Genomic DNA, 15,334 nt, shown 5'->3' on the forward strand with positions numbered 1-15,334 from the left:
ATTTAAATTTTACAAGCCACGTGTTGATAAAGTGTGGTTGAACAGTGCCTCTGCTTGTCACAGCAGAGAAGTGCACTCAATTTTGCTTCAGTAAGCAGATTAAATGACCAGAAAAGGCGATGGAGAGGTCAAACATGCCACATAGGAAAACTGAATCGCATCCATATTTTCATGGTATGAAATTCACGTACAGTATATGGTGATGTGCCAGCGCTCTCTGGATTTGCACGTTTATCCTCAGTGGGATTAAAAAGCTCCGTGACCCTTTTCCCCTTCCAAGCTCTGCCGCCGGTGCCGTCCAGTCCCGCCTTCCCCCTCCGACCCAGCCTCAGCCTGGACAGAGCCCCCAGCTTCCTGTCGAACTCCGGTCTGCACAGTAAGACATTTTGCTGTATGCGCATTTTACTATTACTTGAAAAGGGGAAAAAAAGACATATTTTGTTGTTCATTCGCCGCTTCATAGTGAAAATGAATTGGACATCCATTCATGGACTTAACTATCAGTTGACGGGACACAGGGCTCGGGCCCGATCTGTAGGGGGCCTATTTTCAAAAACTTAAATTCAAATATTTTCAAAACCCAAGCCGCTAGTGACCTAAAATCAAAACAGGCACCTCCCTTAGGCATATATGAGTCTCCATGAGCAGCGGCATAAAAAAATTCAAAGTCGTACCATCATAAAATCCTGGTTAATTATTTTTTTTATATGAGTATAACAAAACCTAAAATAGCTATACAATTCTCAGCTTTTACGCTAGATGCACAAAAATCACCAAATACAGAGATAATCACCTAGATTTTCAGGATTAATAGTAGAGACATGCGAAATTTCCGATTCTTAGATTATTTGCGATTCGGCCGTGGAAGATTCGAGAACGATTCACAAACATCCAAATTCCGATTATTGAATTATACCAGGTAAAGCGGAGGTAAAACACAGTAGGCGCGGTCTTTGGGACGCAATGAGGAACGGACCGAGAGTAAATAACATGTTCAACTCATGCCGCTAGATAAAAAAACAATCATACCTGAATGCGGCCGACAGCTGCTACAAACAACGCCCAGTTGCTAGTTGCTACAAACATACGGCTACAGTAGATATCATATATACCCTAATTTTCGCACTATAAGGCGCACCTGACTATAAGCCGCAGCCCACCAAATTTGGTACGAAAACGGCATTTCTTCATAGATAAGCCGCACTGGACTATAAGCCGCAGCTGTCCTCACTGTATCATGGGATATTTACACCAAAAGATATTAACCGGTACAACCTTAGTTGACAGCGGTATCATACGACCGACTGTCATAATACTAAATGAACCATCATTAAACTTTGAACCAATTAGTGCAAAGCTTTATTGCTTCAAGAAGCTTCATTTAGCCATCAATGCTCCCTTGGGGGAGACAGTCAACCTCTGCTGCCACCCTGCTGCTGACTGTTGTCATCCAACATGCCTCTTAGCATGCATTGCAGCACTACAGATGTAAATAACAATCAAAAATCATGTTCTGTGCTAAATATTTCTTCAGTTACTGTTCCAATTGTTTCATCAATTGCTCGTTATGGTATTTGCTAACACTTTATTTGACAGTGGTGCCCTAAGACTGTTATTACACAATCATATAATTATGACATGTCTCTGTCCTGAGCATTCATGAATGCTTATTACAGATGTCATTAAGTGTTATCCGGAAAATGATCTCACTTTTGAATGGATGCAAAAGATCCAAGATGGACAAAAATTGAGTTAGTGACATACTGTATTTGCCAAATGACACTTAATGGCATAAGCATTCAGTAATGTCCATGATAGTGGCATGTCATAATTTTGATGATCTTATGACAGTCTTATGACACCGCTGTCAAATGAAGTGTTACCTAAAAAAATGAACAAATAAGCCGCACTGGACTATAAGCCACAGGTATCAAAATGAAGGAAAAAAGTAGCGGCTTATAGTCCTAAAATTACAGTAAGTAGAGCTAGATGCAAAATGACAGACGACAGCGGTGTTAGAACATGTATTATTGAACAGAGATGCGAAGTGACATGGCGTTAGTAAACAGCCGCCATCTTAAAGCAGTAGACTTCTCTAGAAGGCTCTTTTGTAGCGAACCTAATTAACTTTTTATCTAAAATACTCCTAAATCGGCAAAGTCTTGTCTTGAATCTATCTTTAAATGATGAAACAGTTTTAAAACTTTGACATGTCAAAAGTAGACAGAAGGGAATAACGGGAGCAATTTTAACAACTGTAACGGTTGATTCACAACATTAAATTAAATGAATGTAGTTTAAAGCGGCTGATACAGAATGGGGACTGGAGTATTTTATTAACTGTTATTTTTGTATATTTGTTTACTGTTATATGTTAACTTGATACTGAAATAGTAGTTTGGTTTAGCCTGAGAGGATTTTTGAACAATTTTGGAACTAACGTACAAAACATTAAAAAAAAAAAAAAAAAAAAAAAAGGAGGGGGGTGCATCAATAATCGTTTTATAATCAAATCGGGGCCTCTGAATCGTAATCGTAATCGAATCGTTAGGTGCCCAAAGATTCCCAGCTCTAATTAATAGCAATATTTAACATATCATATAAGGTTTTTGCCAGAAATTGCAACTTACTGTAATTTTCGGACTGTAAGACGCTACCTTTTTCCTTCATTTTGAATCCTGCGGCTTATAGTCCAGTGGGGCTTTTTTGTTGACTTATTTGGGTTAATAGGTAACACTTTATTTGACAGCAGCGTCATAAGATTGTCATATTAAATAAATATGACATGACACTATCATGTGCATTACGGAATCCTTATGACAGATGTCATTAAGTGTCATCCGGTAAATTATCTCACTAACCCAGATCTTTTACATCCATTCAAAAGTGAGATAATTTGCCGGATAGCACTAAATGACATCTGTTATAAGTATTCGTTAATGCTCCTGACAGTGTCATGTCATAATTATGATTGTCTAATAACAGTCTTATTGCGCCACAGTCCAATAAAGTGTTAGCAAATACCATAACTAGCAATTAATAAAACAACTGGAACAGTAACTGAAGAAATAACTAGCACAGAACATGAATTTTGATTTGTTATTTACAACTGTAGCGCTGCAATGCATCCTAGGAGGCATGTTGAACGACAATAGTTTTAATAGCAGTTGAGAGCACAGGGTGACTGTCTCCCTCAAGCTTCTTGAAGCAATGAAACTTTGCAGCAAATTGGTTCAAAGCTTCATGGTGGTTCTTTGGTCTTATGACAGTCATATGATGCCGCTGTCAAAGAAAATGCTACCGGTTAATATCTTTTGGTGTAAATATCCCATAATACAGTGAGGACAGCTGCGGCTTATCTATGAACAAATGCCATTTTCGTGCCAAATTTGAAGGGTGCGGGTTATAATCAGCTGTGCCTTATAGTGCAAAAATTACTGTAAATTTCATGTGTAGAGATACAAAATCCGTTGTGACAGCCGTCACCAAACAAAGAGCTTTTTAAGTTGAAAATTCTTGTAAATAAATGCTTAAATCGAGGCATTTCTATAGATGTGAACGTAAAACAGTCTATATTATGGGATAAAAGCTAAAAACAGGCAGTTGTCGTTCATTTCACGTAAATATTGCAAGCAAAAGTTACGTTATTGTGTATCCAACGTGGCGGCAGTCACCAAACAAAGAGCTTTTTAAGTTGAAAATTCTTGTAAATAAATGCTTAAATCGCGGCATTTCTATACATATGAACGTAAAACAGTCTAGATTCTTGGTTAAAAGCAACAAACAGGCAGTTATCATTTATTTTACATAAATATTTCAAGCCAAAGTTACTCTAGTTTTATCCATTGATTTTTTTTTTTCCACAATGTTTCAAAGTTCATGCATGGTGCTGTTTAATATAATTACCTTGAATCATTGACCAAATCACTCGAGAAACTCGTGCCTGCTTGTATACAGTCAAACCTTTGTCCTGTTTCCACTTAAATCCGGCGTTAGAACGCAGCTCGTGTTTCAGTGAAAGTGAAAGCCAATTCAGTGTTCTGCCTGGGTCTGCCCCCTACGGGAAGGTGTGTGGTCTGTGGGAGCGGTCTTGTCAACTGATGTTGGAGTCTATGGTCAATGGTTGTCTATAGCAGGCAGTGAGTTAACATAGACACTATTCTAGCGGAAAGCAACCCGTTTTGAAGCTAAGAATATGTAGTTACTTGCACTTCAAGTGCGCGCACTTAACACTCATTTGTTTACAAGAATGTTGCAATAATAATATAGTTTTGCTATATTTGTTTCCAGAAATGTTGCACTGAAATAATCTTATAGTGTGGAATAAAGACCACCAAAAAAAACTGTACATTTTGTACGTTTAGGTATTAGCCGTCGGCATGCTGCCATCAGCCCCCAGTCTTCCCTGGACAGCGAAGCAGGCATTTCCGAGCTTGATGATGACTCCATTACCATGGGATACAAACTGCAGGACATGACAGACGTGGAGGTCATGGCTCGTCTTCAGGAGGAGAGTGAGTCCACTGTTAGCACTGAAAATCAAGCTAACGTTTGCCTTGAATTCCAAATCAAAACACGCTCCTTTGTAGGTCTGCGTCAGGACTATGCGTCTACCTCAGCGACGGTCAGTCGACGCTGCTCCAGCTTCTCCCTGAACTCGCTCCGACGCAGCAACATTGACCTTGAGGAGGACGATGAGGACGACGAGGACGAGGGCTACGACCAGCTCCCTCCTCCGCAGCCTCGACTCTTCCGTACGGGATCGGTGCAGCGGGGTAGCCTGCCCCACTCTCACACCTTCTCCAGCTTCCGGGACTGCAGACGCAGCTCCAACGCCTCGACATTCTCTCTCGGGGCGTTGGCGCCATACGCAGGGGTTGCTAGCCTTAGCGAAGAAACCCAAGCGTCGTCGTATAGGAACAGCGCAGGTAGCTTCTGCTTTATTTCTTTGCTCTTTCTGGAGAAAACTATGCGTGGCAATGTTTGAATCGCTTCTTTTGCCGTGGTTATGTAGACATGAAACTGCGGCGAAGCATGCCCAACCTGATGCGCGCCCCCAGCATGCCGAGTGTTCCTAGTATCCCGAGCGTTCCCAGTATGCAATGCCTGACGTCCCCCGTCACCCCGGCGTCCCACGGCCCTTCATCCCTGCCGACCATGTCTTCCCTACGCAGCAGTCTCAGCTTTGACTCGTCCAGCAGCCTCGCACGCCTCCAGTCCTCCAGTAAGACCCTTCACCTCCGTGTGTGCGTCGCCGTTGTCTTGTGATGTTTACAACGGTGCTTCAAGGAGCAATATGTAAGCTTGGTGGCCAAAAAAGGTACTGAACCGAGGATGAAAACATTGTAGCGCACAACATCCCCTTCATTCCCCTTTGGGCTGTCTTCGCAATGAAGAATCAAGCTGTGTTATTATACTAATGTTGCATTTCAACAGAAACTAGAAAATGCCATTTCTGGAGAAATTGCGTGGGCAGTTTTGCTGTTCTGGTTGGGATATTAGTAGTACGCGTGCATGCAAGTACACGCACTTGTAGTACAAGAACACGCAAGTCCACGTACTTGTAGTACATATGCACGCAAGTCCACGTAATTGTACAAGTTCACGCAAGTACACGTACTTGTAGTACACGTGCACGTAAATCCACGTACTTGCAGTACAAGAACGTGCAAGTACGCGCACGTGCAGTACAAGAATGCGCAAGCACGCGCACTTGCAGTACAAGAACGCGCATGTACGCGCACTTGCGGTACAAGAACGCGCATGTACGCGTACCTGTGGTACAACTTCGCGCAAGTACGCGTACTTGTACAAGTTCATGCAAGTCCACGTACTTGTGGTACAAGAACACACAAATAAACGTACTTGTGGTTCAAGAACATACAAATAAACGCACTTGTGTTTGAAGAACATGTAATTACACACACTTGTGGTGCGCGCAAGTACACGTACTTGTAGTGTGCGCAAGTACACGTACCTGTAGTGCGCGCAACTATACATACATGTGGTGCGCGCAAGTACACGTACCTGTAGTGCCTGCAAGTACACGGCGTGCCTGTAGGGCGCGCAAGTACGCGGCGTGCCTCAGGCATGATAATCTCTCACCTTTCAGCGAAATTCGCGGTTTTGAAGTAAAAAAGGGTGACCTACGTGGATCGTGTAGATCCGAGGAGAAACTTTTTAGGGGGGGCGGGGTCGGGAGTAGGCATGTGCCGGTTTCCAGTGTCACGGTTTACCATGGTATGAAAACGTCGCGGTTTCAAAACCACAAAAATTATGTCTCACCGTAGTACATGATTCGCTATTATTTTTCATGTGTCAAGAATGCAGTCAAAAGTGACGCAGCAGCGCTTACCCCTTCCCGTTTGTTGCTTTGTGTGTCAGTGACGCTATTCCAGCGAACTCAAAAACAAAACACAAGGCGTACATTTCTTCAATTTATTGAGCTCTCAAATCGTGGTAAGTGAAATATACAAAATGAATACATTTAAAACGTAGTACAATAGTATTTTTCCATGTGTGAGTAGCTTCAACTGATTAGCACCATGAAAAAGTTCACCAAAAACAAAACACATTTTCCTTTCAAATTCAAAATACAAACTAATTAAAAACTTACAAAAACGAATGTTAGCCTAGGCTTACCTGGAAGAGCAACTTCTCCGAGGTTTTAAGTCTAACAACCGCTAAGTGAGAAACAAGCTTGAAGTGGAAAAAAGGATAGCGTTAAAGATCGCTAATTGCGACAGATGATCTTGCCCTAAGCACAAATTCACGTTCGCTGGACGAGGGGAGGTCTCACTCCCAATAATTTTTTTTCAGATGAATGCATTTACCATCATATTGGATTTGGTGAGAAATGGTTTCAATCCTTTTCATATTTTGCTGTATAACAAAGTTACTGCCGTTTTTTGCAACTTGCGTCAAACACTGCCCGAGCTAGCCAAATCTCCAGTGAAAAAATAGCTCCTATTAAGTTAGCGTTAAGCTTGTGTATTTAACGGTAATATAAAAGACGAAACGCAAGCTTCTTTCTAATATCGCTGTACACAATGCTCAGCGCAGTTGCGCAAACATTCGCACGCATGCGCACATCAGTTAAAAGCAGCGAGTACTCACTATTTTTGTTTTTACTGAGTTTTTTATGACCTTTTCATTCCCTCAAAAATACTTTTTGCATGTATTACCCTCCCATACTTTTAACCATTGTGTTTTTTTGTGGTAGCTTTAAAGCAGTTGATCACATTAGTCACGTAGCGTATTTAAACCGTCCTTATTTAATGTAACTACATTTATGTCTGTCTTAAGGCATTTTTTTAGTACGTTCTGCCTGTATGTATCTAAACAAAACAAGTTGAGAGCACACGGTAGTACTCTGGGTGTCAAATTTGCCTCATATACAGTAGGACGCTTTGCCAATGTAGACATTTTGGCAAAACGCCTGAACATATGTCCTCCACACCATTCTCACCTTTTTAACCCCTGACCCATTTACATGCCTGGTGCCTGTAGTGCGCGTAAGTACGCGGCGTGCCTGTAGTGCGCGTAAGTACGCGGCATGCCTGTAGGGCACGCAAGTACGCGGCGTGCCTGTAGGGCGCGCAAGTACGCGGCGTGCCGGTAGGGCGCGCAAGTACGCGGCGTACCTGTAGTGCGCGCAAGTACACGGCGTGCCTGTAGTACAATTAACTACGTTTTCTTGGAGGATTAGTAAACGTACATTTTGTACAAGTACACAACGTATATCAACTTATAGAATTTTCTCGTAATTGGCTGATTGGTGGAGGGCGGGACATCTGTTGTAAATACAGAATCAGAACAATAACAACTTTTACAGGCTGAAAATCAACTTTGAAAATGGGAAAATCTTGGTTTAACCATTGAGAAAAGTGTCAGAAGTATTTCCAAAAAACATGTTTCTTCAATGTCAATTGAAATATTAATATTAATTAAGAACATGTAACTACATGTACTTGTGGTTCAAGAATACGCAAATACACGCAGTTGTGGTTCAAGAACACGCAAATACACACACTTGTGGTGCGCGCAAGTACACATACTTGTGGTGCGCGCAAGTACACGTACTTGTAGTGCGCGCAAGTACACGTACCTGTAGTGCGCGCAAGTACACGTACCTGTAGTGCGCGCAACTATACATACATGTGGTGCCCGCAAGTACACGTACCTGTAGGGCGCGCATTTACCCGGCGTACCTGTAGGGCGCGCAAGAATGCGGCGTACCTGTAGTGCGCGCAAGTACGCGGCGTACCTGTAGTGCGCGCAAGAACATGTACTGTAGCTGTAGTGCGCGCAAGTACACGATGTAGCTGTAATTCGCACAAGCAAGTACACGACGTACCTATAGTGAGCGCGAGTACAAGTAACCATATTTGAGTACAATTAACTGCATTTTCTTGGAGGATTAGTAAACGTACGTTTTGTACAAGTACACAACGTATATCAACTTATATAATTTTCTCGTAATTGGCTGATTGGTGGAGGGCGGGACATCTGTTGTAAATACAGAATCAGAACAATAACAACTTTTACAGGCTGACAATCAACTTTGAAAATGGGAAAATCTTGGTTTAACCATTGAGAAAAGTGTCAGAAGTATTTCCAAAAAACATGTTTCTTCAATGTCAATTGAAATATTAATGCCACCTCATGAATAATTCAAGTACAAATCGTACATACTGCTCCTTTAACTCATTTTTATCTCAGCATGGCATAGCCACTTTGAATTTCCAACCACTTTCACCTTGTGTGCGACAGTTCCTTCTCCTGGCCAGCTGAGTCAGCGTGTCCAGAGCATCGGCAACTTCCCCACAGCCCCTCGTCACCCCCTCAAAGCCACCGCCTACGTCAGCCCCACTGTCCTGCAGGGCCCCTCCACCTTGTCCGCCTCCACCAGTCTGCACTCCGTCCCCGGCAGCACGGCGCTGCCTCAACCCCTCAAGCCTGCCGTCAGTTCGGTACCGCAGCCTCTAAAGACCCCGACCGTCGGCCAGTCCGCCGTACCCCGCAGCTCCCTCCCTCGCCCCGCCTCTTTTGTGGGCCTCGGCGGGGCGCTGCGCTCAAACAAAATGACACAGTCCACGCGGAGGTAAGATTAACCCTTTCAGGGACAGTGGTCACCACAGTGAACGACTATTCAAAAGTTAACACGAAAGAGCTTTTACCCATTTAAACTACGAATTTTGGCCATGAATGCTTATGGCGGAAAACAGACAAGACTGAAAAAGCAGTTTCTGCTCTTGCACTCCTCATGAAAAGAAACTGCTGTATTTTAAGCCAAAACAACTTTTGTGTTTGATAGAACAATATGTCGTTATGCTGCCATAGCAGATTCATGGCACACTAAGCCCACGAAATATTTTAAATTTGTCCGTTTTACCCTGAAAAGAGACTAAGGTAATTAATCATATTTATTATTCAAAATGTCTGTCATTTTTAGCTTAGAATCATTAATTGATGTCTAATATTTCGTTAAAAAAAAAAAAAGACTTTAGAAAATTATTCACTCGCATATTTTAAACTTTTAAACAAATGACGTTACAATGTAAAAAATGGTGTCTGTAAAAAAGTCATGGACATCTACCTCATAACTATCGCTTAATTGTATTTTTTGTTTTACTGTCGCATTTTCTCCGATATGTTAGATGATAAATAGTCGATCCAAACAAAGAAAAATTGAAAAAAAAAGTCTAAAGGGGTAAATATATGAAAAAGAAAATCTCGACCACTCCTTGATGTCTGCGATTTCTGCGTCGCGACCCTTGTTATATTGCCATGTTTCACCCATAAAATCCCCAAAAAATCCAGCTGTGGGCATTCACAACTGTGTCTTGACACTCATTGATACATGCTACATGGAGTTTTTGGATCAAAACAAAGTAAGTACGAGATAATATCCCGTTAAAGTCATGGCGTCTGTAATTCTGCTCTCGCGTGCTTTCACCTCCAGATAGGTTTTTGCTGTTTAAAAAACATTTTAAAAAATGTTAAAAATGCCCTCCTGTTCAAAAATTTTCTTCCCCCAGGAAATTGAGATTTTAAGCTTTCCAATGATGTATCACACATGCATATCGTACAATTTTGAAATTTGGCCAAATTGTTGGTCTGAGAGTGGAACTTCAAGTCACCAGAGTGTTTTCTGCCATATATAAAACTGTTCAAGCTCAGTTGTTGTTGGTTGCGTTTGAAAGCTTAGGTTTACAGAAATTCTAAATATCCATCTTGCCTCCACAGGTGTAGCTTTGGTTAAGCAAAGCAAAAGATAAGTCTCTAAGGTGCTAGTCACATGATCTGCTCGAAAAATGATTTTGACCCACTATGAAATACGTTGCAGGATTCTTGTTCATTTCATTAATTTTTGTTGTTTGTTTTACTGCTTTACAACTTTTATAGACAATATTTTAACAGTTAGGTCTTTATTTCAAAGGGGAAGTTCAACATTTTTGACATTAGGCTTTATCTTGGAGTTAGCGGGGGTTTATTTATTCGTTGGAGTTGATTTGAACAAATTCCGTGCAGTTTGTCTGTTATATGTTAGTTTCAGGGCTCCGGAGTGGCCAAGCTAGCGCGAGTCAATGGTGGTTGAAATCAACTCCATTGACTAATTAAATCCCCGCTAACTCAAAGATTAAAGTGTATGTCAACACCTGGGGAAATGCTAATATTCCATCATTTATCCATAAACGAATGCCTTTTGGATTCATATCATGTCACTTCGTGTAATTACACACATCGCAACACCAAGAAAATGAGAGAAATTTGGGTCAATTTCAAGCTAAAAAGACCCGCCCCCGAGATCCCTGAAATCTGGCAGATTGTGGGCGTGACATCAAAACAAGGAAACAACCGGCTCAGTGCTTTAGTACTGAATGGCGGCGATGATGGCGGACAATTACGTTTCTAGTTGCAGCGACGAATCCGACGTAACGAACATTCTTCTAATGGTGACGAGGAGAGTTATGAACCTTTCTTTGGTGTTTTGGGTTATCAATTTGAGCCCAAACGAAAGCCAATGCAGCCTAATGAAAGGATCACTGAGGGGAGCAATCACACTGATGAAACCCCGACAACAGTTCGTGTGGGAAACACCAAATGGTATGTTTTGCATTTCTTTTTGTGAAGCTGATACACCGTGACCACAAAATAAACTAATGTATAGAATAATTATCATTTAATATGCTATCATCGGTTTCGTTCTGCCAACCGACACAAATATGAATGGGATTAGAGCAGGGGTCCCCAACCTTTTTTGCAACTCGGACCGGTGTGATTTGTGTCTTTTTTTCACGGACCGGTGTCCCTCTTTTATATTCAGTTGGACTCTCAATGTTATCCAATGGTGCTAAAAAACTATTTACATCACAAACATACATGTGCAACACGGAAATGGCGTAAATTAACGACTTCGCCGTGTCGTTAAGTGTTAAGTGAGAGGGCTACGTGCAGTTGTTGTGTGCGCCAAACATGGCAAACGTAAACGTAAACGCGGCAGAAAAATACAGCAAATATAAAATAGCATTTGTTTTTAGCCTCGTCGTGTTAAGTGCAGGGAAAAAATACAACTCACCCGCTGAATCAGTGGGAGGGCTGAGTTTGTTTCGTTGAGACGAGATGGGAGAGTGAGAGAAGCTAGCATCAAGCTAGCGATGTTGGAAATTGTAGCACAGTTTTCAGCGCGCTCCAAGCGTTGTCGGGATATTCCGAAATGACTTTAATCCACAACTTCGGTAGAGTTGTTGTCTCAAATGTACGTTGAAGTCGCCGTGATTTGCGATCTCTACAAGCTGATATTCCTGTTCCACAGACAGGCTCGAATCACTCGATTTATTGTCATACGGGTCACGAATTCACTCCTTCGCAGTTCGTGGGTCTTTAGTGATTGGGAAGTAGCATAAATTTAGTTTTCTTTGAGGTTGTAGGCACATCTTCTGGCTCGTCAGGTTCCCGTTTCCCTGTAAAATTGCAAAATTAGCCCTCTTAGCACTGACGAACTTTACTCATTGTCTGCGTAGTCCAGCTCTTTTTCTCGCGTTCGGGAACTCATGGGTACTACATTGTGACAAATGGCTATTTGTAAACCACATAGCATGACAGGTTTGAACCAGTTTAGCGATTTTTTGATAAAACACGAACACAACTCTCTCATCGATAAACAACGATGGCACCCGCCTCGACCTTTTGTTTCCTTGTTATGACGTCTCCGCCCCATTCGGCTGTTTCCGGAACACTTTCGGAAATGTTCGTCATTTTCGATCTATTTTCGATAATTGCTCATTAATGTGATTGATTTTTTTTTGTTAACTTTATCAATATTTGTTATCTTGGCACATAACGGTTCTATTGATGTCTCACACCCCCTTTGCGTTTTCATACCCTTTAAGCCTTATGTGAAAAATTCAATTACATGCGATGACATTTTTCTGTTGTCATTTTTATGTTGAGGCGGCAAAAGGAGAAAAATTGGTAAAAAGTAACTGATAACTTTTAAAGTAACTTAGTTACTTTGATTATAAAGTAATCAGTCAAGCAACTAGATTACTTTTTTGAGGTGTAATCAGTAATCAGTAATTATATTTTTTAAGTAATCTGTGACAACACTGTTTGCTGTTAATGGTGAAAATATGAACAATCCAATTGACTTCAAATTTCATTTCACACACTTACAGTTTGCTGACACCCCCAAAGAGCCTCGCCTCCCTAAGCACCTTGAGGGACGCCAGCTGGAAAGACGGCTGCTATTAACCTTTACGCAGGTAACCATGAGGACGCTAATGCTAATAAACAGGGTCATGCTGCATTTAACGGCATTTATTAAGCTGCCACCCGAGAAGGAACGACTGTTTTATTCTTTTCTAAGGGATCGTGTAAACGGATCCAGCAGGCTGGATCGTTGTAAGAAAACAGAGGTGGGAAATCTGCTGCCTGAGGGCCAGATTTGGCCCGCCAAAGCATTTGAGCAGGACCAAAAAAAAAAGCAAATCAAACCTTTAGAGCAGTACTTCTCAAATTGGCGGTACTAGAATAAAGTGTAATTGCAACTCAGTGTGACTAATTTTCAGAGTGTGCGCAGTATTTTTGAACCAAACAAGAGCACACAGCAAAGAGCGCTAGAGATATGAGGAGCTACTATGAGGAAATATGACAAAGCGTATGTGGCTTTTGGCTTTGACTGTTAATACAGTGGGAGACAAGGAAAGACCAGGCGGTAACACTTTATAATAACTATCCGTTTTACTAGTTAATAAATCATTTGTAAACTGTTGATAAATGATTTATTGTTGATTTGTGAAGTATTCGTTAACAGTTTGTTAAGCATATACAGGGTGTTCTTAACCTGAAACACAGTTTGTGTAGAAACGTTTTTGTGTGTAACATTTGGCATTTCTATCTTTTCAGGTTAATAAATGCTGTTCACTTCAAAAGAAAAGGCATTTTCATAAGGCATTTTGCAGGCAGCGCTCATGTTGCACATTTATGAAAATCTGCCCTAGAACAAACAGTATTTGTACTTTTCTTTGTATATTTAACCAATAAAACTTATGACCTTCAACATAAAGTGTATATAGTTTTATCAAGATTCATCAACTAGCATGGGCATTTAGAATGGGGTCAACCATGTTGGAACACCCTGTAAATGCTTAACAAACTGTTAACAAATACTTCACAAATCAACAATAAATCGTTTATCAACAGTTTACTAATAATCTATTAACTAGTAAAACGGATAGTTATTATAAATTGTTACCTACCAGTCTGTTTACTGTGTCTAAAGATGTTTGCAGCGGACAGCAGGAAGCCAAATCAGTTAAGATGTCACTTAATGACATGAGACCTCAATTACATTGATAAGCCGCTTGATTTTTTTTTCCGTGAAAACATGCCGAATATTGCCAAAAACCACCCCGCTTTGTCAGTGTTACATCAGTAAACCAGCGAGCACTGTTAGCATCATATAAGGTGGCATACCAAGTTGCCTAGTGCAAAATAACGCCACACCATAGCAAAGGAGCTACTACTGCCTGCAGCAAAAATAAAAAGTGCCCCTCTGTCCAATCCAATTTGTTTTTGTCGATTAATTTTTGTTTTTTTGGTCAAATTGTTTGGCATATTAAGAGAAAATAATAGAGAAGTACTGCCTTAGAGGAAGCTGAAAAAAATTCCCCTTATCTCCTAATATCTAATAATAATTTGTTGCATCGTATTTTCTCATATATTGAGTAAGGACTTTATAAAAAAAATAACAAATAAATGAAGGTTCCCCACCCCTGTTGTAGAGAATTGCAATATTTCACTAACCAGTTGTTAAATGTGAACTCTTTACTAAGTGTGTGTTGATTGCTCATCTGCAAGCTGGAAAAATAAAGCTTTTGTACATGCTTTTTTCAAGTATCTAAAAAACTTATGTCACTGTGGTGTAAATTAAAAAAAAAAAAAAATGTTTTGCTACATTCTGTGCCTGTTTGGAAGTGGTGTCACATTCATCATATTCATATCACTGGTATTTACTGGCCTCATTTTGCAGCACTTTTATGGAACCTACTGTATGTGAATAACATTTTGAAAGTTTTGCGTTGCTTAAATGATGACTGTTCTTTGATGTGAATTTTTTGGTGTTTTTATTCTTTTTTTTTTTTTTTTTTTAAGATACTGTACTTCCATTAATGTGACCACCGCAAGGATATTGCACATCATCGCTGATGAGTTTTACCATATGTATGATGAGTTTAATGAGACGGTAAATTTTTAAAGTCAAATAAAAATGTTTTGAAAATAACTATTTTTTCTTTTTTTTTTTGTTTTGCTTTCCACAAAAAAAATATTTGCTTAAATTTTTTTTAACACTAATTTTTAGGTATGTACAAAAAGCGAAATTCTTGGCCGAAACCGAATATTGGAAAAACTTGAACGAATGGCCGAAAAATACACATGCATATATTTATTTTATTATTTTCCGATTACTAATAAAATGGGAACCGCGGGGCACTTCAGGTTCACTTCAAGTTCTCTTAATTTTCACAATGTTTTTTTTTTTTTTTTTTTTTAAATGTGGAAAACCTAAAAGTTGTTACATTTATCATTATTAAAGCATCCAGTCGGGCATCACAATACAATTAGCAATAACACATTAACTCATTCACTCCCAGCCATTTTCACCGGAGCAAGGCCCTTCGCTCCCGGCCGTTTTACTGGATTTTGACTGATTTTGCAAGGCCCACAGAAAATTCTGTTCTATTGCTGTATAAACATGGAACCCACCAAAAGAAAGATTAGACTCTCTTCTTTCAGCAGGAAAAAAGTAAGTTCATATCTTTTTTCAGTC

General features: G+C 40.4%; 1 protein-coding gene across 2 annotated transcripts in view; it reads left to right on the plus strand.

Moving 5' to 3' along the window:
- The window catches only part of slain1a (SLAIN motif family, member 1a), a 32,316-nt gene extending 17,449 nt beyond the window's left edge, over positions 1–14,867 (plus strand). The window contains exons 4-9 of one of the 2 annotated variants that reach the window (XM_057853123.1): positions 281–376; positions 4,365–4,514; positions 4,590–4,928; positions 5,015–5,224; positions 8,773–9,103; positions 12,681–14,866. In XM_057853123.1, coding sequence (XP_057709106.1) covers positions 281–376; positions 4,365–4,514; positions 4,590–4,928; positions 5,015–5,224; positions 8,773–9,103; positions 12,681–12,756 — 1,202 coding nt within the window. In that variant the 3' untranslated portion in view covers positions 12,757–14,866. Of the gene's footprint in view, positions 1–280; positions 377–4,364; positions 4,515–4,589; positions 4,929–5,014; positions 5,225–8,772; positions 9,104–12,680 lie in introns of both variants that reach the window. The other variant, XM_057853124.1, reaches the window with a different exon arrangement.
- The last annotated feature ends 467 nt before the right edge of the window (positions 14,868–15,334 follow it).

Source organism: Corythoichthys intestinalis, chromosome 12 (assembly GCF_030265065.1).
Source record: "Corythoichthys intestinalis isolate RoL2023-P3 chromosome 12, ASM3026506v1, whole genome shotgun sequence".
Taxonomy (NCBI): domain Eukaryota; kingdom Metazoa; phylum Chordata; class Actinopteri; order Syngnathiformes; family Syngnathidae; genus Corythoichthys; species Corythoichthys intestinalis.